Source organism: Chiloscyllium plagiosum, unplaced genomic scaffold, assembly GCF_037043375.1.
Source record: "Chiloscyllium plagiosum isolate Xiang-an unplaced genomic scaffold, Cpla_swu_hap1 HiC_scaffold_43, whole genome shotgun sequence".
In the NCBI taxonomy this organism is placed as follows: Eukaryota; Metazoa; Chordata; class Chondrichthyes; order Orectolobiformes; family Hemiscylliidae; genus Chiloscyllium; species Chiloscyllium plagiosum.
The window spans coordinates 14,939,578-14,962,186 of NW_028270181.1; the positions used below are offsets into that span (position 1 = coordinate 14,939,578).

Genomic DNA, 22,609 nt, shown 5'->3' on the forward strand with positions numbered 1-22,609 from the left:
CTTATTTCTTATTTCTATACAAGCTGATATTAACTCTTGTTCTTTTGAGCTGAGGACAGCTCTCACTACTTTACTAAGCTACTAATAATCTTTCATTCAAAGAACTATCTCACCACCATTTCCTAGCTTCCTGTCTGTTCAACATGTTAAATACCAAATTATATTCAGCCTTCATTACCCTACCACCATGTCTTTGTGATGATTATCAGGTCATAGATATTTATTTATATCTAGGCAAAAGTGAGGACTGCAGATAGTGGAGATCAGAATCTAGAGTAGAGTGGTGCTGGAAAAGCACAGCAGGTCAGGCAGCATCCGAGGAGCAGGAAAATCGACGTTTCGGACAAAAGTCCTTCATCAGCCCTTCATTATTTATATCTGTCTACCTATTCATCCATCTTGTTGCAAATGCTATGTGCAATCAGCCTGATCTGCTGGTAGGCTCCTCAGTTTTAATCTCTGTCCTGACCTGTCACATTCTGCATGTCATCAACAAAATTGTTATACTGTACTATTACCACATTGTCTCCATTTGATTGACCACATCTGTGTCCACATGATCCCCACCAACGCCATTTAGTTTAAAGTCATCTCCACTATACTAATTATCTATCTCACCGGAACACTAGTTGTAATGTGGCTCAGGTGAAGTCTGATCTAATGATATAGCTCGCACTTACCCAGTATTAATGCTCGTGCCCCATGAATGAGACCCATTTCTTCCACACCAGTCTGAGAGACATATTCATCTTTCTAAACCTTTTTACATTGTGCCAATTTTCTCCTGGTTCAGGTAACAATCTAGAGATTGTTACCTTTTAAGGTTTTTATTTTTAATTTAGCCCCGTCTGCTCATAATACCTAAGCAGAACCTCTTTCCATCCACGTCACTGATACTCTCATAGGTCACAGCAACTGGATCTTTCCACCTTCGAAAGGAGGGCCCTCACCAGCTATGATACTCATGAATAATGACTCCAGGTAGACAATGCAGCCTTCTGGCCACACGTCCTTGACTGCAGAGAATTAAGTCTATCCCCCAAACTGTAATGTTTCCTACTATATTCCTATTGATTCTCCATTTAAATGGCTGCTTACACCATAGTGACATAGTCAATTGCCTCATCCATTTTGCAGGAGAATGTTGGAAAATTGCAACGTCTGAGATGCTTTCTTGGCCCCCTCCTTTCCTCACATGCAGGCACACCCTTTTCTCCTGACCACAGGCACAATCAGGTGATGTTACTCTCATGGGTGGGACTGCCTTCTGGAACAGTGTTCAAGGACCTTTTCCTTTCCCTGATGCATCAAAATGTTTACAACTTAACCTCCAACTCATCAACCTTAGCTGAAGCCCCTGAGCTGCAGATGCTTATTGTTGATGTCTTGGATTATGATGACATCCATCAGCTCCCACACTTGTCCTGCAGTCTTTTGTATGTGTTACTTAATTTATTGTCCTTTAAAGTTTGGGTGAAGATTTGTAGCTCGGGTGCTCGTTGTTGTGGTTCTGTTCGCCGAGCTGGAAATTTTTGTTGCAAACGTTTCGTCCCCTGTCTAGGTGACATCCTCAGTGCTTGGGAGCCTCCTGTAAAGCGCTTCTGTGGTGTTTCCTCCGGCATTTATAGTGGCCTGTCCCTGCCGCTTCCGGTTGTCCTTTACTTGCAATGTGCATTAACTATAAGTTATGTTCATATACCTTACCAGTAGCTTCTTGCAATTACTAATGAAGAAACAAGAAAAATATTCACCAACCACTCGATCACCTATTTTTCTGTCCTGTCACACTGTCCTTTTTCTCAGACCTTAGTTAATCCGCAGAATAACAGTGGGAACCCAAAACTCACCTGCACACTGTTTGCAATGTCTTGCTGCTCTCAACCCTTGCATTGTTTCCAGTGTTCAGATTCCAAGTGAGGTGAATTGTATTTGGCATCAGAAATTGTAGTTATTTTACATAAACCATGATTTGAAATGAAGAAAGTTCTAAATCAGACGTACAAGTCTGCCACACAGAACTGAAACAGTAACAAGAAAAATTGCCTTTTTAATTTCAGTTTAATTTATTGAACCTGTGATGAGTTTTTTTTTAAACTTTTCCTTTTTTAAGAGAGAAAATGGAAAACCAGCTGGAGAAAGAGGCCCGGATTCGGCAGCTTATGGCTCATAATTCGCATGATTCAGCCATTGACACTGATTCCCTTGAATGGGAGACTGAAGTAGTTGAATTTGCAAAGGACAGGGTATGTATAAACCTCAGGCATTCACCTCTGTGACATTTTTGTTTCTTTGCTCTCAAAAAAAATCAGTCCAACAATGGAATTGTAGCACTTTATGCAAAGTGAAACTGTGCATACTTTAACAACAGACTAGAAGTCTTTGCTGAATGTTTTGGTTATGTTCTTGAAAGTTGCAATTTAAAGTAAAGGATTAATTTCTACAGCAATCCATGTTAAAGCTAGTTAGATTTGTGTGCTCATTTTAAGCTCTCATACATTTTTCCTGATTTGGAACATTCCTGATGAAGAGCTTCTGCTCAAAACATCAACTCCCCTGCTCCTCGGATGATGCCTGATCGGCTGTGCTTTTCCAGCACCACACTGTTCAACTCTGATCCGTTAGTTTGGAGGCGGGTGTGGGGGGAAATAGGTCTGGGTGGGTTACTCTTTGGAGGGTCGTTGTGAACTTGTTGGGCCGATGGGCCTGTTTCCATACTGTAAGAAATCTAATCTAATCTTCATTTTCTACTAGTTAGATGCTTGCAGAATTTACTCAGCAAAAAACAACTTTAAAACATTATGTTGAAATGGTGTTCATTTATAAATGCCAACATTCTTAAATAAAATAACATTTACATTAAAATAAATTTTAGAATATAGAAAACATACAATATAATTGTAATGACTATAAATAAACCTTACATTCACCGGATTAAATTTTAATTGACTGTCCCCATCTGGTGGCAGAAGCTGGTCAATACAGGCTGAACTGTTTGTACGGCCCAACATCTGCCACCAGGTGAAGCCCAGGACTGCAATTCAAATTTGGAACAGCAGGCAAAAGAGAAAGCTGATACGAAAGATTTAAAGGACATGACATTAAAATTTAAGAACTTTAAAGAAAAGATTTTGAAGGCTGAGAATGGGGTTTAGGCAGAGAGTGAGGAACAGGGATAGGAGCGAGTTGAAGGCCAGGGCCAACTGAATGTGGGAGGTCATACAAGAGCTTTGTAAGAAGCAAATGGTACTCATAACAGTAAACAAATATGTTGTCCAATTTATTGATAATGTTAAAGTAAGTGAATCTTTAAGTTAATGGGGATGCAATCGCCTAGTGGTATTAATGCAAGACAATTATTTCAAAAACTCGGCTAATGTTCTGGGGACCTGGGTCAAACCACATTGCGGTAGATGGTGGAATTTGAATTCAATAATAATTTGGAATGAGGAATCTACTGATGACAGTGAAACCATTGGTTGTCTGAAAAGATCATATAGTTCACTAATGCCCTTCAGGGAAGGAAATTTGCCATCTTTACCCAGTCTGGTCTATGTAACTCCAGACCTTCTACAATATGGTTGACTCTCAACTACCCTCTGAAATGGCCTAGCAGGCCGCTCAGTGTAAAGGTAATTAGGGATCGGCAGTGAATGCTGGCCAGCCAAAAACATGTTCCATGAGTGAATTTTAAAAATCAACTTTAAATGAGGTTCCCTGTATCTGAGGGAGGTGCCTTTACTTTATCTGTCCTTTTTCTCCCTGCACCATCTTCAAATGTCACTTCTGGGTTTATTAATTTATGCTAAATTATAATTAATTGCATTTTGTGGACTTTCAAAGAGCTTAGAATCTGAGTTTGGTTTGGGAGACATAATATCACTCTAAATGTGAATGTAGTTTGAAGAAGTGAAAGTTTAATTTGTAATAACCATTCTACATGATAAAGGAGAATAATAGATTATTGTATTTTGAATTGCTTTATATGTAATCACAGAGTATATGTAAGTAGGACGAGTAGGTTATACCAAATGCATTGCCCTCATCTACACACCTGGTCACCTCTTTGAAAAATTCAATCAAGTTAGTCAGGCACAATTAACTAAATAATGATGACTGTTCTTGATTAATTCCTGCTTCTCCAAATGCAGATTAATTTTGTCCCTTGAAATTGCTTCCAGTACTTAATCCACCACTAAGGTTAGACCTTGCTCCTTTCTTGAATAACTGGCAACCCACTGTTAACTACTTTCCGATTTTTGTACCAATATTATCCATCTCATGAGTGAACACTGACCCAAAGTATTCAATTAGAACCTTATCTGTGTGCTCCAGCTCCACGTATAAACTGTTACTGTCATCTTTAATGGAGCATTTTCTTTCCCTGGGCATCCTACCCTTGATGTACTTGTATTTTCTTTCAATTTACCTGTCATTCTTTCATCAACCAAAAGAGAAAACGCTGGAAAATCTCAGCAGGTCTGGCAACATCTGTAAAGAGAAAAAAGAGCTGATGTTTCAAGTCTAACTTTGTCAAAGCTTTTATTTGCTTTTATTTGTCATTCTTTCATGTCCCCTTTTTGCCCTCATTTCCTTTTTAATGGCTTTGTGTGTGGGGAATCATGTGGGGAATCTCACAGACTTGATTGAGTTTCTTTGAAGAAGTAACAAAGAGGATTGATGAGGGCAGAGCGGTAGATGTAATCTATATGGATTTCAATAAGGCGTTCGACAAGGTTCCCCATGGGAGACTGATTAGCAAGGTTAGATCTCATATAATACAGGGAGAACTAGCCATTCGGGTATAGAACTAGCTCAAAGGTAGAAGATAGAGGGTGGTGGTGAAGGGTTGTTTTTCAGACTGGAGGCCTGTAACCAGTGGAGTGCCACAAGGATTGGTGTTGGGTCCACTACTTTTTGTCATTTATGTAAATGATTTGGATGCGAGCATAAGAGGTACAGTTAGTAAGTTTGCAGATGACACCAAAATTGGAGGTGTAGTGGACAGCGAAGAGGGTTACCTCAAATTACAACAGGCCCTTGATCAGATGGGCCAATGGGCTGAAAAGTGGCAGATGGAGTTTAATTCAGATAAATGCGAGGTGCTGCATTTTGGGAAAACAAATCTTAGCAAGACTTATACACTTAATGGTAAAGTCCTTGGGAGTGTTGCTGAACAAAGAGACCTTGGAGTGCAAGTTCATATAGCTCCTTGAAAGTGGAGTTACAGGTAGATAGGGTAATGAAGGAGGTGTTTGGTATGCTTTCCTTTATCAGTCAGAGTATTGAGTACAGGAGTTGGGAGGTCATGTTACTGTACTGTTGGAATATTGCGTGCAATTCTGGTCCCCTTCCGATTGGAAGGATATTGTGAAACTTGAAAGGGTTCAGAAAAGATTTACAATGATGTTGCTAGGCTTGGAGGATTTGAGCTATATCGAGAGGCTGAACAGGCTGGGGCTGTTCTCTCTGAAGCATTGGAGGCTGAGGGGTGAGTTTGTAGAGGTTTCCAAAATTCTGAGGAGCGTGGATAGGATAAATAGACAAAGTCTTTTCCCTGGGGTGGGGGAGTCCAGAACTAGAGGATGAGAGGGGAAAGATATAAAAGAGACCTAAGGAGCAACTTTTTCTCGCAGAGGGTGGTACGTGTATGGAATGAGCTGCCAGAGGAAATGGTGGAGGCTGGTACAATTGCAACATTTAAGAGGCACTTGGATGGGTATATGAAAAGAAAGGGTTTGGAGGGATATGGACTGGGTGCTGGCAAGTAGGAACTAGATTGGGTTGGGATATCTTGTCGGCATGGTTGGGTTGGACTGAAGGGTCTGTTTCCATGCTGTACATTTCTATGATTCTATGACTCTAAGTTACCCCTTGCATATTCTGTATTCCTCTAGGGCTTCTACTCTATCGACCATAAACCTGTCTTGTTCTCCTTATCCAGTCTTGTATGTCCCTTGATATCCAGGGTTCATAGATTTGTTTGTCCAATCCGATATCTGCATTGGAACATGTTGGCCTGTAAGCTACCTGTTTCCTTTGTGAACGTGTCACATTGCTCCATCATAAATTTACCTAGAAAGTATCTTCTCCCAATCCACCACAAATTTACCTAGAAAGTATCTTCTCCCAATCCACCACAAATTTACCTAGAAAGTATCTTCTCCCAATCCACTCTGGCCAAACCATACCTGATTTTATTAAAATTGGCTTTGCCCCGGTTTAGAACCTTGATTTCAGGCCCATCCTTATTCTTTTCCATAACAATCTTGAATCTAACAGAGTTATGATCATTTTTCTGTAAAATGTTTCCCAGTGCTAATTCAATCACTTGCCTAGCTTTATTACCTAAAATTAAGGACTGCCCATTTCTTATTGGGCTTTTTATGTACATGTTGAGAAAGCTCTTCTGGATGCATTTTACGAACTTTGCTCTCATGAAGCATTTCATACTATACCCCAGTTAATAGTGGATAACTTGAAATCCCTTACTATCACTACCCTATTAGTTTTACACTTCTCTGAAATTTGCCCACATAACTGCTCTTCTATTTCCATTGGATTGTTAGAGGGCATATAGTACGTTCCCAACAGAAACTTCACGACCCCGCAACATGAGAGCTGCCAGTGTCATTTGGGTCTGCCATTGTTCTCTGTGCACACATGCATTGTACACGATATTGGTAAAGGAGGTATTCCTAGTGCTTTGACAAATCTTTATATTGAAGAATCTGCCATTGCTTATCCTGCAGTTGTAAACTCAAGATCCTGTTGCGTAAACTGCAGTGTTTTTTTTGATGTAGGATGACATGGACTTGAAGGCATTAGGTTTTGATGTCGCAGGAGGGGCTGATGAGCCTTATCTACCTGGAGACTCTGGGATATTCGTTATAAAGGTAGATAAAGGAAGTGTTGCAGATGGAAGGTTAAGGTAAGACTAGCTAATTTCTCACTTTCCTGCAACTGAAAGATATCATTTTGTATGAAAATTATTTTCCAACAGAAAGGTTCTTTCAAATGATACAAAAATCGTCTTCCACGATTTTGTTTATCGTGCACCTTTATTTCTATTCTAGGGTGAATGATTGCTTACTCAGGATAAATGATGTAGATCTTACCAACAAGGACAGGAAGCATGTCATTAAAGCTGTACTGAATGGTGGAGGGGTAATTAATATCATAGTTCGAAGAAGAAAGTCTCTGGGAGGCAGGGCGATAACTCCAGTTCATATCAACCTTGTGGGTCACAAAGGTAATTTTAAATTTTAACATCTGTATCCAACTCAATTTCCAATTCCAGAAGACTCTAATTCACATCAGTTGCTAATTAACTGCTGATCCAGATAGCTGATCTAACTGTAATTGGAATAAATGCAAATGAAATTTATGACAAATTACTTGAAACTATTATTTTGTTCAACCGCATGATGCATCTCCACTGCTGTGTAATGTCCAATGGGTTATTCATGTTATTTACTTTTATAATAAGATGACACATTTTTGTCATTGACCTTGAGGCATGTTAAATAGTCGGAAATTAGTAATGAGGAAAACCAAAGTTATGTTCATTTATAGCCACAGTTCTAAGAGAAATAAATATGATGAATCTAGGAATTGTAAACTTCTGCATTGAGGATGCACCGTACAAGTGAGACCTAAGGGTTTTAGTCCATTAGCTTGTTGTACAGGGACACGTTTAGCCTGCATGTCTCAGTACTTAGGTTCTATTATGATATAATCCTACCATATTATAGAATCTTTAAACATCTAATAGCAGCAAATTAATGTTCCATCTCCACTCTTCCAACAAGCTAAACCTTATGGCAAAATTATAGGTGCTAATCCTTTTCAGGACCATGATTCTTGACAATCTGGTCTTAAAATCTTTAGTAACTGTTCTGTTTACATTTCTATTTTTTACTTGCAGCGTTGTCCTGTTTGAAGTCTTTGGACTGAAAAGTTGGGAAGTGCTGTTGGAGAAATACTGAATCAGTATACCTAGATCTTTAGATTCACAACCTGCAGTCCTGGGAAATTAATGAGAACATTGAGTTTTATTTTACAAGGCCCATAAGTCAACATAGCATCTGCCTAATGACCTATGAAGATAAATAGAGCTCAGTGGCCTCTTGTATACAGGAAAATTAGTTTTCTTGTCAACCATATTTGACAGTATTTAAAGTATAAATGTTGATGTTTGTAGGGTAAGTAGCCTATGCTGTACCCATTTTGTGTTTCTATCTTTTGCAGACATTGGAATCAGCTTGGAGACTGGAGTATATGTAGCTACTATTGTTCCTGGCAGTTCTGCTGCAAGGGAAGGATCCTTAACGGTGGGAGACAGACTGATTACAGTTAGTAGTCTGAATTTACAACTAAACTAAATGGCAAATCTTCACCCGGCAAAGCAACTTGTTGGCGTGCAACATGCTGTACCAATCAGTGTCCCTCGTCCCTAAGTTTCCGATTTCTTAAGCACTACTGTAGAAGGTAGCAAGTGAAGCGAGTCACCCTTTAAATTAGGTTAAGACATACAAAGATGCTTGCAGCAACAGGTAATTATCGTGTAAGTAACATGAAACATTTGCATTAGTAAAAGGTTTGTGTGAACATTTCTCATACTCGGGATTTTGTCAATGTAGGGTGATTATTGATGAGCACTATAGGACACACAATAGTAAGACCAGTTTTAGAATAGATGTTTTAGAAAAGGCATTAGCAGAAATGACTTTGAGTGATTGAAATGCAAAGAAAGATCTGATAGGAACACCACCTGCAAAATCTGCTCCATCCACTCACCATGCTGATTGGAAACTACATCACCATTCCTTCAGTGTCACAAGGTCAAACTCCTGGAACACTGTCCCTAACAACACAGTAGGGGGTTCCTATGCCAAATGGACTGCAGTGTTTCAAGAAGGCAGGTCGCCATCAAAGGCAGCTCACCTCGAAGGCACTGTGCATGGGCCATTAAAGCTGGCCTAACTAGTGATGCCCACATGCCATGAATTAATTAAAAACACAACTAACATAGCTTTATTGTAAAGAAAACGCTAAAAGGAGACTTAGAGGTAAGCAGATTAATTATAAAGAAAAAAGAAGCAGAACCTATTAACTTAATTTTTATGAAATAGAGAAAGTTGCACTTGAACTCTTAGAGTTAGTATTGATGTGCTTGATTGTTAATTAGTCTTTCTCTTTCACAGATAAATGGTATTGCACTAGAAAACAAGTCACTGACAGAATGTGAAGCTTTGTTGCGAAATTGCAGGGATTCTGTCAGTCTTTCACTGATGAAGGTATGGTTGAGAGAAACATAGAGAAAAGGAGCAGTAATAAGCCATTCAGACCTTGGAGTCTACTGTTCTCTTCAATGTGATCACTTGATACTCCAACTCAGTACCCTTTTCTCTCTTTCTTCCCATACCCTTTGATCCCTTTAGCCCTAAGAACCATATAAGACTCCTTGAAAACGTTGAATCTATTGTAAGTTGCAAGTGATTTCAGCAAGAAATATGCAGTCCTGCAGTATTTCAATCTAAACATTGTTTCTTCCAAATAAAAATGTGTGCAGCTACCTAGCTCTGATTTTAACATTGACTGTAATGGGAAGCAATGCTTCATTTAAAGTTGTTTCCCATAAAGTTGTTGCATTCAAGATCCCAAATTTTAACAATTCAACCACAACTTTACATGAGACCTTCCTGGATTCGGTTCAGTCACTTGTATAGCATGCTTCTGCAGAAATAACTATCAAACCAGCTCAATGTTGCTAAAAGAATTGGTTAATGATGTTTTAAATCTCAAGTGTTCTAAGAATGCAATAGAAATGACTCTTTATAAAATGTAGAATGCTTTTTTTAAAAACAAGATGACCATCTGAATCTCTAAATTCAGTCTATAAAATTGAAAGTCTAGGAACTAGCTTGCATCTGTAACCGCCTGAATAGCCCCTCTTTTTCAGTGAGTAAAGATGCAGTGCACCTCAGCCTCTGAACAAAGTACAATTTTTGACAGCCATAATGAATATGTGGGTATACCTAACCTGCTATGGACAGCCAGTGTTAAAGAGGGTGGCTGACCACCACCTTATTAAGGACAATTACATATGAGCAATAAATGCTGGCATATCCAATGACACCCACATCCCATGAACACATTTCCTAAAAAGGGTTCTTTACAGCGTAGATCTGCACAGAAAATGAATTCAGGAAAAAGGTCAATTAGAGCTATTACACTTAGAAGTAATTCTGCCATTCAATGAGATCATGGCTGATCTGTTGATCCTCAACTGAACCATTCTGCCTTAACGCAATTGCCTTCGATTCCCTTACTGATTAAAATGTAACAACCCAGACTCAACAGCCTTCTTTGGTGTAGAATTCCACAGTTTCTCTACTCTCTGAGAAATTCATCCTCATCGCTGCCTTAGATAGGTGATCCCTTACTCTGAGATTATGCCCCATGGTTCCAGACAGTCCATAAGGGGGAAACAACCTCTCCACATCTGTCCTGTTGAACCCTCTAAGGATGTTCGATGTTTCAATATTGTCTCCTCTCATTTTTCTAAGCTCATATGAGTGCAAGCCCAACCTACTCAACCTCTTCTGATAAGAGAATCCCTCCATACCAAGGATCAACCGAGTGAAGATTAGATTAGATTAGATTAGATTACTTACAGTGTGGAAACAGGTCCTTCGGCCCAACAAGTCCACTCCGCCCCGCCGAAGCGCAACCCACCCATACCCCTACATTTACCCCTTACCTAACACTACGGGCAATTTAGCATGGCCAATTCACCTGACCTGCACATCTTTGGACTGTGGGAGGAAACCGGAGCACCCGGAGGAAACCCACGCAGACACGGGGAGAACGTGCAAACTCCACACAGTCAGTCGCCTGAGGCAGGAATTGAACCCGGGTCTTTGGCGCTGTGAGGCAGCAGTGCTAACCACTTTGTGCCAGCGTGCCGCCCACTTTGTGCCAGCGTGCCGCCCACTCTGTGCCACCGTGCCGCCCACTCTGTGCCACCGTGCCGCCCACACTGTGCCACCGTGCCGCCCACACTGTGCCACCGTGCCGCCCACCGTGAACCTTCTCTACTTCTAGTTTTGGAATGCTGTTAGTACCTTGTACTGAGGAAACGCAAGCAAATTTATCTCCTCTGCCAAAGTGCCCATTTAGCACATCAGTTATTTGTAATTAGATGCAGAAAGACACAATGGGAGGCATCTAATTCCATAACACAAGCACCTTAGTTGTCTGCTCCAATAACCATTACGTTCTCCCTTCTTCCATTTTTAGTATAAGGTGATCTAGTCACAAGACTAAATCACAAGATTACACCTTCAGTTTAATAGTTTTCCAGAGAAAACAATAGAGAACCCTGATCTCTTATCTATTTGTTATATTACCTTTGGGAATAGACCATCCATTTAGGATTCCTTTAATAGAGCGATTATTTAATCCATTTTCAGGAATGTTATGATCCCGGACCAGATCACCAATTTTATGTTGCAGTCTGGCCAAAGACCAGTATATTTTTTAAAATAGGCAAAATGAGAGATCCCAAGTACTTACTGAGGGAATAAAGATACAAGATTTCTCGATATTGAATAAGACAAAATAAAGTTTACTATACAAACTTGAACAGTAATGTAAATTAGAATAGCAATACAATTTACAATATATGTACAATTTGTACTCTTAAGAATCAGAATTAACACAATATGAGTAATAGACAAACAGTAGTCAAATGCCATACATAGTAAATCAAACAGCAAATGTGGTCAAGACAGATCCAAATTAATTTATCAGCAATCTCCCAAGCATTAATGACTATGTAAGTCTCTAAATCGCATTGAAACTTCTGTCGTCTCCAAGTGTTTCCAGTTCTCCTCTTTTGAGGGCCTAGTTTTGGAATTGTCTCAAAAGCGGCTCTGTCATGGACTTGCTCAGCACATCTGGTAGTTCGCTTGCCTTTCCTCGAACTGCGCTTCACTGCCTATTCACAGGCCCAATTCCAGCTAGTCTGCAACAGCTGGCTTCACCGATCTAGTACAACTCCTGGCTTCTCCAAAATCCACTCGTTCTCACCTGCATTAAGCACACATTCCTTTTGGGCTTTCTTTATCCCCACTCTGAGCTATCAATGGCTCGGAGGCTTTTTCCGAGCCCCACAGTGCTGGTGTTACAGCAGATCTGGCACTCTCCCCATCCTGAATCTGCACTACTTGAAAATGCTTCCAGATGTGCAGAAAATGTAAAACATTTAAGAAAGATATTGTACCTGTCTTTAAAGATTGTCTTTGTTCTTTGAATATGCCTTGCAAGCATCATGATACCACCCTGAAAAGTGTATGACATTGGAGCAATAGTTTTAGTTCTGCTTTAATTCAAAGTGAATAGCAATCACCATGTAGCTTCATGCAGTACGACATGAGGAAACACCACATATTTGTTCCGTTTGTGGTTTCCCGAGAAACTACACTGTTAAACTGTACTTTTGCAGCGTGTGAAGAACTCATTTGAAAATATGGTTGATAATCTATCTGTTTAAAGTACAAAACAGAAACAGAAACTGCTGGAAAAGCTCAGGAGAGAAATCAGAGTTAATGTTTCAGGACCAGTGACATTTCCACAGCACGCACTTTCCAGGTGAAGCAACTCTTTACCTGCACTTCACTCAACCTAGTCTCCTTTATTCACTGCTCACAATGTGGTTCCCTCTACATTGCGGAAATGAAGCTCAGACTGGGTGACTCTTTGCAGAGTACCTATGTTCTATCTGCAAAAACACACCACTCTGTTTCGTGGCCAACATCTCTGTGTCAGGCTTGCTGCAGTGCTCCAAGGAAGCTCAGCGCAAGCTAAAAGAATAGCACTCTGTTTTCCATTTCGGAACTCTGCAGCCTTCTGCATTTAATATTGACTTCAGCAATTTTAGAGCTTGAGACCATGTCCTTAGTCGACCCCCAAACACCAGGTTTTTGTCATTGCATAGGCAGCTACCCCACACAACTCAATGTCAGCTACCAACAGCCCCCATTAGCAACTAACCATTCCACATACTGACCTTTAACTACTCTCTTGTTTGTCCATCTGTTTTTCTCTCTCTTTGGGCTCTGCCTCCGCCTCTCATTTACTCTCCCTCCTCCCCATCTTCTGCATAAATATCAACCTTTTCCTAGGTCCCATCAGTTCTGAAGAAAAGTCACTGGACCCAAAACATTAACTCTGATTTCTCTCCATAGGTGCTGCCAGACCTGTTGAGTTTTTCCAGCAATTTCTGTTTTTGATTTTATTTCTGATTTCCAGCATCTGCGGTTTTTCAATTTCCATCATAATTTGTTAGATGGACAGACTTTGCAGACATATACAGACAAATTGTATAGAAATACATTAAATTGTCCAAAAATAAGCTGAATTCCTCATCAAAACTAAAGGAACTGATTGTAATTCTGATAACTGCTTAGTTGAAATTCCTTCAATTTGAATTTTGTACTTGAATAACATTATTTCAAACTACCATCCCCACTATTCATTCCACACACTCTATGGAAGTTAATAAACAATTAACAATTAAACATTTGAAATTGTTATAGAAATCAATTGCAGAGACTCAATTTGCAATGTATTAAGTACAACTATTTTGGACAGATGCAGTTTTCAGTGAAAGTTTTGCAGATTGGTCAAGTGCAATTACCTTAATCCTGCATACATGGTTTTAATACCTGTGCAAATTCACCCATTTGTTCTTCTGGTTCACAGTATCTAAATACATTTATACGTGTATTTGGAGATGAACTTTCAAACTGTTTTGGATGGATACTACAAAGCTAACATTTATCATGTTAAACGCATAGCTCTATCCCAACTCCGCCTCCCTTTTCAGCCCCACTTCCTCCCCTTCCATTCCACCTACTGATCCTTCCTTGTAGCTACCGACTGGATTCATCCGTCCCATCGACCAACCAGGTCGTACCCATTTCCCGTGTCTACCTATCAATGCCTCACTATTCTGCTACTCTTCCCACCCCACTACTCGCCTCTCTTTATCTGTAGTTCCCCCTACCCCCACATCTAGTCCTGAAGGAGAGTTAATACCCAAAAAATTGACTTCTCCACCTCCTGGCGCTATCTGGCTTGCTGTGTTCTTCCAGCTGCCAGATTGTTCATTCATGCCATTTCCTTCAACACAACTGCTGCTATTCAGAGAAAATTGTTAAATATTGCTTTTTTAATTCCCTGGATCTGTAATTACTTTGATTATGTTGAGAAATATCAGTGATATTGTCCACCACTTTCAGTGGATATATCGTGTTAACACTCACGGACACAAAATATGCACTGGGATCTGTATGAAAAATTAAGAAATAGTAAAATTTCATTCTTGATATATTACCATTTGTTAGGCCATCTATCCCTAGCAATGTTTGTGAAGTTTGCAATTGATATGATAAGCATCTTGCTGCACTCGATTTTTAACCTAATTACACAAAAATCTGATGCAGTCTTCGTAACTGTTGAGTCAATATTTTTGAGCACATGCTACAAAAGACAGGTCCTAGTTGAGTAGCATTGTGAATTACTTAAAGTGTGTACTTTTCTTCTGTCTCTGAAGGTGGTTCCTCAGAGTTCCTCTTGGAGTGGACAGAATATACTTGAAACACTAAAGGAATCTGAGAAATCTGGAAACTGTAGGATTCATGAATCGGAAGTACAGGTTCCTAATACCCGAAACTTGAAACATAACAGTTCAACACAGACTGACATTTTCACTATAGACTCGAGCTTACTTGACAGCAAAAATGATAGAGCCAGTCATGAAGGTGGCACATATTGTGAACATAAGCAATTTTCAAGCTGTCCTTTGCAGTCTAATACACATAGGACAGCTGATCATACTTGCCACAATTTTTCAGACCACAAACCTGGCCCTTTCAGCCCAGAGCTATTTCCTGATCAAGGTTATGGGATTGCAGAACATGATAAAAGACGCTTCACGTTTGACCCAACAGTTACGGATTGTGTGGTGGTGGAGACAGGCGCAGAAAATGGGCATAATTCTAAACACAGTGGTGGCACCTGGCCAAAAACAATGGTGGATGTTTCACCTTCTGAACCTGGAAAACTCTCCATATTCAAACTGCCAAAACAAAGGAAGCCTATCTTCGATCCAGATACCTTCAAAAGGCCACAAACTCCCCCAAAGATGGATTATCTCTCTCCAACACAAAAGCAGACGCATTCTTTTCAGTCATCAAAGAGTGAATCTGGTTCAACACCTCCAACACCACCCAAAAGGAGTGATTCATTCAAATTTAAGCACAAACAACAAGCTAGCTCTACTTCAGACTCTACAATAAATACTAGGTCACCTCCGACCAGCCCCACAGGGCCTAAATCCCCTGTGTCCCTTGGAATAAAACAAGAGACAACATATGAAGTTCATGATATGAAGGCTGGCCACTATCAGCCTGCTCAGTACTTAGAAGGAACTGCTTTAATACCTTCAAGGACTTCTGAGAAATCAGAAGGTAACCAGAGAGTTGAGGAGGAACCTGTGAACAGACGGCGACCAAAATCTGCTCCAGTTTTAAGACCAAGCAAACTTGCTCCCTTGATTATCTCTGGACCGTCCCCTCAGGTAAGCAATTGATTTGTGAATGACAAATTTCTGTCATTTTTTTTAAGATCATCATGAGTGGTAGTAATTTTATTGACGTGGTGTGGGTTAAAGATATGATATTTACAACTATCATTTTAAAGCTGTCCTCAGGCAATTCCTGTGGGAAGATGCTTGATAATCAATGTCCAGAGATCAATCAGAGACTAAGAACTACAGTCATGACTTGGAGTGATATTTCTATAGATTGGCAGCTGCTTGTAAATCTCAAGCTCCAACCATTCGAGAGAAGCCTGATTGTCATGCTTTGAAATAAAACATGACTGACTGGTGTGATGAGGATGTGGATTAGTGCAAAGTCTTATCCAACATATTACTGGTGGACATGCACCAGATATGAGGCTTTTAACTCTTGCGTATGTGTATAATTGACATAGTAAAGGTGAGTTGATGGTGAGAGTCCTTTGAAGTTGGTGATGATTACAGTTAAACCATGACTCTCCCTTAAACAGCTGCAGAACTAAAAACACTTCTTGGGAGTCTACTGTATATTGGTTGTCCATAAAAATCCTAGCACTGACTATTGTCTGCTTCTTCATGAGAGTTAAGAAGAGTGGAGCCGTCATCAATGTGATGAAATTTACCAAATCATGAAATATAATTGAGTTGCATGCAGGTAATATATTACTGTTATTGCTAGGGAAAAGAGAGTTAACAAAACTAAGTAAGTAATCTTGATATATGTTACCAATTAAAATTCACATGAGAAATTAAAATATAGAATCAATGGATAAAGACAAAGGAACCTCATCCAGATTTGGCCTACTGATTGCATTGGACAAACCTATTAATGGAAGGGCACTTTTTGTCGGGCAGAATTTTGAGAGCATTTATTATCTATAGGATAATTCCTGTAATAGACTGACCCTTGATTATGGAGTTATCTCACTGATCAGCCAGGATCTCCATAATCGCATGGCTAATTGGCCCAGTTTCGCATCAGAGAAAAGGCGTAGTTTACAATCTGTGTTGAGAAATAATGCATTCTATTATCTATCTGGACAACTCTTGAATTGATTTTCCCAACCAGAGCCAGGTGCTCTGTTTGGCTTAATTTAGTCAGAAAAAATACAGAAGCAACTGGAGGACATGGAATCAGAATTGAAGTAATCAAATGGTGTATGGATAATTCCAATCTGATGTTATATGGCAAACACAAAAAGGATCTCAACAACAGTGCCTTGTTAGGTCATTTTGAAACTTAGCCCAGTAGGCGTGGAAACCAGTCAAAATAAAGAAGCTTACATCTTTCTGATCATTACAAATACAATGCTACCAGGAAAATTTTGAATTTAGTGTTGTAAGAGAACATTAAAAAATAGTGGGCTAATCATCTGACCAGGATGTAAAATAATTCATCTCTCTTGCTAAATTTATCCCCCAATCACCTTTCCTTAGGGTGCTGATTCCTTGCTGGTATACAGTTCTATCAATGCTGTTTATCCTTGGTACTTAAGTGAGACTTGGGGCAACGTGTTTGACCTGTGTTTTAACAATAGGAACCATCGCAGCAAAACATTGTCCTAAGCAATATACTAAAACTTCCCATTTTATGGCAGAAAAACAACTAAACGGAGAAGTAGACTGAAAACTAAACTTTGATCTGCTGAAATGCATAGAATTCCTGCAATATTGAAGCAGGCCATTTGGCCCATCGAGTCAACATTGACCTTCTGAAGAGCATCCCAACCAGACACTATCCTTGTAACCCCACACTCCTCGTGGCTAACCCATCTAGCCTGCACATGCCTAGGCAATATGGGCAATTTAGCATGGCCAATCCACCTAATCTGCACATCTTTTGACTGTGGAAGGAAACCAGAGCACCCGGAGGAAACCCACACACAAGGAATGTGCAAACTCCACGTTGTCAGTTTCTGAGTGTGAAATTGAACCTCGGTCCCTGGTGTTGTGAGGCTGCAGCGCTAACTACTGAGCCACTGTGCCACCCAGCCAAGTTGTGGCAGAAGATTTGGTGAACCCCATAAAGCTTTCTGGCCGTAGACATTTTTCCAGCTGAGCACCCAAGTTTTGCTCTTTGTAGAGTGTATAGTTAACCACTGCATTATGGGCAATGATGTTTCAGGATACAGAATTAAACTCGTTGCAGTTGACTTGACCTGTTTACAAAGTTTGTCTTATGGTGCTCATTTGCTGATGTCAGCACGTGTTGCAATGAAGTATTTAAGGATTTACCATTTGCAATAAAAGAAAATCGAATATGTGTTGAATTTAGTAAATGTATTTGTGCAAAGTGAGCATCTCAGGCTGAAAATATTCCCAACGGTAATTCATTCGTGTCCAGTCATCCATGGAACAATTTCTGCACTCAAAAGTATGCTACAAGCTGGCATAGTGATAACCTATTTCTGAAGCAAACCTCTTTTACAAGATAAATAGCCCACCTGGAATAGCAACCCCATCTCCTAGGAAAAGGCATCTTGGTTTCAAGTGTATTTGTCTACGTTTTGAGACAGTGCCTACTTTCACATGTGCAAGCAGTGTCGTAGAGTTCTACAGCACGGAGACAGGCTCTTTGGCCCAAACTGGTCTGTGCCAACCAAAATGCCATCAACACGAACCCCATTTTCCTGCACTTGGCTCATATCCTTCTAAATCTTTCTTATCCATGTGTTTGTCCAAATACATTTCAAATGTTGAATGTATTTTAAAATTTTCAAATTATCTTGTTAACATGTAATTTATTCTTAAATCATAGTTTTTTTTTCAGGAAGTTCTCGGAAATGTCCTTAGAAGTAGACTTCTGGTAAACTGGGAACTGCAATGCAGCCAGAGAGCTTGTTTTCAGAACCACCATTACATGCAGCACAAGAAGTTGAGCAAAATCGTTGACATTTGCTTCTTGTTTGAACTTTGTTCCTTCACACTGTATAAATGTCATACATTCTTGCAGCTGGTTTGGTCAGTGATACCACAGGTAATCAATATAAAAATTGTACTTTAATGGAACAGATGTAGAGAGGGAGAAATAGCTGGAATTTTTAAGTTTATCGCTCACTGTGTCTTTGTAGAACATAGAATAGGCCTTTTGGCCCACCATGTCTGTGCTGGCCATGATGCCATTCTTTGTTCACCTATTGTACAATGACAGGTATCAGGATTTGTATTAAAGGAAGCAAATTATTAATTGCATTGAATTGGAAAAATGCAACGTGAGAATTAGCTAAAGTTGCAGGTAGAAAACTTCTCAGGAAATATTTAGGCAAGGGGCGTGGAACACACTGTCTGCAACAGTAGTAGACTCACCAACTTTGCGGGCATTTAAATGGTCATTGGATAGGCATATGAATGAGAATGGAATAGTGTAGGTTAGATGGGCTTCAGATTGGTTCCACAGGTCGGTGCAACATCAAGGGCCAAAGGGCCTATACTGCACTGTCATGTTCTATGTTCTAATTCTCTGCGAAGTGCTTTTGAAAATGAAGAGGTTCCAAAAGTATAGTGAAAATGATTTTGAGGAAGATTTGAGGAATGTTGTTACCATACTAAGCTCCAGAATGGGCAGGAGGTTGAAGAAAGTCCAGAGACTTGGAAATAAAGCAAAAGGGAAATTCTGAGCAAACTCTGCTCACATACTTGGTTGAAGAGAAGCATTGACAGGAGTATGTTCCCTTTTCAATATGGTAATTACATTGTGGTACCTAGAGAGATTCGAGAGGTATGAAGTAATGAAGGTGCTATTGCAGAAAAGCTGACAAGTTGCTGGAAACACATGAAGAAAGTTCAGAAAAGAATCTGAAAGCCCTCTTGTTTTTCCATGAAGAATTGTATACTACAGATGATTTGAATGGCACTGTTTATATTTGCAGGAAAATATTGACCCCCAATCGCGCTATGAGAGTCATGCATCTTGCTCCCCTATTCTCAAGTACAATTCAAGTGAAGAACGCCTCTCTTTGGAACTACACGAATGGCACCAAAACGCACCAAAACGCTCACATAGGCACAGTAGTGGCTATGTACCAGTAGTCTATAATAGTCCACCATCAGCAGGTTAGTTCATAAAGAAATTTTCAGGACATTTGGTGCTATATTGTAAAACATATGAGTAAGATACAGATTTAACCCTTTCTAATGTTTTAATTCTTGCAATTGAATCATATCCTTGTTTCAGCTGCTCTTAAAATATGATTTAAAATGTCATCAAAGCTTTTGGACATTTGAGAGTTATTGTTCGTCATTAACTTAATATATTTACTCTGCTAAATCTAAATGTTGTTGGCCAGCCAAAATTCCAACATATGGCCTAATTAAATATAGCAATGTATAAATGCAAAATGCAGCTGATTTCAGTTAATTAATGTGCAAAATAAGTTAAATATTACTAGTTCTGATTGTGTATATGTTGCATCTGTACTAGTTGATATGTAGTAAGTTAAAACAGAGACCAAATAGAAAAGCTTCCAAATGTTAATCTCAATCATTACAAATTTATTGCAGCTGCATTTTGAAAGGAAGAGTCCGGACAGGCAATATAAACTGATTTGTACAATTTGAAAGGAGGAGGAGGACAGAGAGATACACAAGTCTTTGAAAATAGCAGTCCAAGTGGAACTCAATCCATATATGTGTGAGGTGGCTTTGGCAGGACAGACAAAGCAAGGGAATATGTGATGAACAGCAGGATTCTGAGAAACACCAAGGGTCAAATGGACCTTGGTATGCATTTCTACCAGTTACTTAATATAGCGGGACTGTTAGATAAAGTGGTTAAGAACTTGTCTTTATTTGCCGAGGTATGAGAGTTTAAGAGCAAAGAGGTGATACTGGAGCTGTATAAAATGTTAGTTAGGCGACAACTTGTGTATTGTGTGCAGTTCTGGAATTTACGTGATAGGAGAGTTGTGATTGCACTGGAGAGGTTGCAGTGGTTGGAGATGTTGCCTGGGCTGGAGAATTTTAGTAATGAGGAGAGACTGGATAGACTTATTTTCCTTGGAGCAGAGGAGACTGGGTGAGGGGGATGTGATTGAGACGTATAAAATTATGAAGGGCTTAGACTGGGTGAACCTATTCCTTTTGATGGAGGGATCAGTGACGTGGACATAGATTTGTGAGAGCCAGGAGGTTTAAAGGGCACATGAGGAAGCATTTTCTCGGCCAGAGAGTGGCGTGGGAATCCGGACCTTTGCCTGTCAGGGTAGTAGAGACAGAAACCCTCAACATTTAAGTATCTCGATATACACTTGCGTGTCTTGGATCAGAATAGTTAGGTGGTTGTTTTTGACTAGTGCAGACTCAACTCTTTGATTCCACAGCTCTGTGTGGATAAGGTTGTTCAAAATGTTTGGCTCTACAAACAGTGACATGGAGTACAAATACAAGCATGTTAAGATAAGCCTTTATGAATCACTGGTTCGGCCTCAGCTAAAGTTCAATTCGAGGTGGCAATTCTAGGAGTAGGAAGGAGAAAGGGGGATTTGGAAAAGATGTTCAAAATCATGAAAGATGTTTTATATGAACTAAATAAGTACTATATAACTAAATCTTCCATGGACAGACAGTCAAGTATTAAATTTTTACTGGATGCCTTCCTGTATCTGTGTAGGAATTATATTTTTCTAATTGAATAACAGCTTGAAAAAAGCCGTTAGCTTTCTTGAACATTGTTCACTTCTGCTACTTTAGTTTGTTTCATATTTTTCATTGAAGATTGTACAAATGAAGATGTTTGTTTAATGCGTGTGACCATTTAAACATAATTTCTACCTTTCATATACAGGCAATGTACAGAGAAATTTTGTGCCTTGTCCAGCTGTGACAGCTGTCCTGCGCAATCCAAATGTTCCTTTCTTCACAGTTCGGAGTCGTATGGTCCACAGTAGCAACTATCCTTCCATGGCTAGTCAGATGTGCTATCCCCAACAGCAGCATAGGTACTAATTACCCATTAGATTTGGCTAGCAATGAGTCTTGTCTACTTCGAAGTTTTTGTAAAAGAGTATTTAACAAAAGTGCTCTGATAATGATCTTTCAGCACCTGAAAAGCATATTTCTATACCCAATTTTAAAATAAACTTTAAACTGCCTACGTCGCAGTACAGATAGTTGAACTTTCCTAATTAAAGGTATATGTATTTTAATACTGATTAAAGCCCAAAGTCTTGGGTTTGATTCAATGTAAGTGGCTTAAAACAGGTATTTTAAAACCATTTTGTCCAAATAATATGTAACTGAGAATTTTTATTGTAAAAATCCTTTGCTGAACAGTTAAAAACGTTTGTACCAAATTTCTATTCTTAGGAGAGAAATCCTGGCTCACGTATTATATATCAGATCAGGAAACCTTTTTAAATCACTTACAGTTTGTTTTCCTCCTATTTAAAGTAGGGCAAGAAACCATTCACCAACTGAAAGCTTTAATGGTTCTCCACGGACCCGGCATAGGCCTCAGAGTGCAATTTGCTTTCCAGAATCTGTGCATGCCTTTGACAGTTTTAGGTGAGAATGCTTGAAAGATTCATTATAACTTTAGACTGGCTGAACCAGACTTACCAAGAAAACTTTAAAGTGACACAATACGTACAGCGTGTTTCAACTTTTAAAATAACACATTTAAAATGACATTGCATTGGATGCACCACTAATCTTGCAACAACAGCTCAAATATTTACTGGGCATCTCAATTTCGGAGAAACTGGTTAGGGAGGTGAACAAACGCTTGACAAAAGAGACAGGTTGTGAGAAGTGTGTTGCATATGGGGAAGTGGTAGTGTTAACCTTTGACCTGAAACTTAATTGAACTGGTCTTGCTAATACAGTGAATACAAGAGAAGGTCAGAGGTTAGGAATTCTGTGTCAAGTAACTCCCCATCTGACTTTCCAAAGCCTATCCCTATCTCCAAGGTAGGGTAGAAATGTGATGGAATATACTCCAAATGCTGCAGGCTGACTGCAACTTGA

The 22,609-nt window shown here is 39.5% G+C and overlaps 1 protein-coding gene across 11 annotated transcripts in view; it reads left to right on the forward strand.

Annotated features, from left to right (window-relative positions):
* The window catches only part of dlg5a (discs, large homolog 5a (Drosophila)), a 228,429-nt gene that overhangs the window by 157,908 nt on the left and 47,912 nt on the right, over window positions 1-22,609 (forward strand). For 9 of the 11 annotated variants that reach the window (XM_043678983.2, XM_043678982.2, XM_043678990.2 and 6 more), the window contains 9 exons: window positions 2,111-2,243; window positions 6,801-6,928; window positions 7,074-7,249; window positions 8,248-8,351; window positions 9,204-9,296; window positions 14,621-15,646; window positions 19,516-19,699; window positions 21,429-21,582; window positions 22,034-22,147. In XM_043678983.2, the coding sequence (XP_043534918.2) occupies window positions 2,111-2,243; window positions 6,801-6,928; window positions 7,074-7,249; window positions 8,248-8,351; window positions 9,204-9,296; window positions 14,621-15,646; window positions 19,516-19,699; window positions 21,429-21,582; window positions 22,034-22,147 (2,112 nt within the window). The remainder of the gene's footprint in view (window positions 1-2,110; window positions 2,244-6,800; window positions 6,929-7,073; window positions 7,250-8,247; window positions 8,352-9,203; window positions 9,297-14,620; window positions 15,647-19,515; window positions 19,700-21,428; window positions 21,583-22,033; window positions 22,148-22,609) is intronic. The other 2 variants (XM_043678984.2, XM_043678992.2) reach the window with 2 other exon arrangements.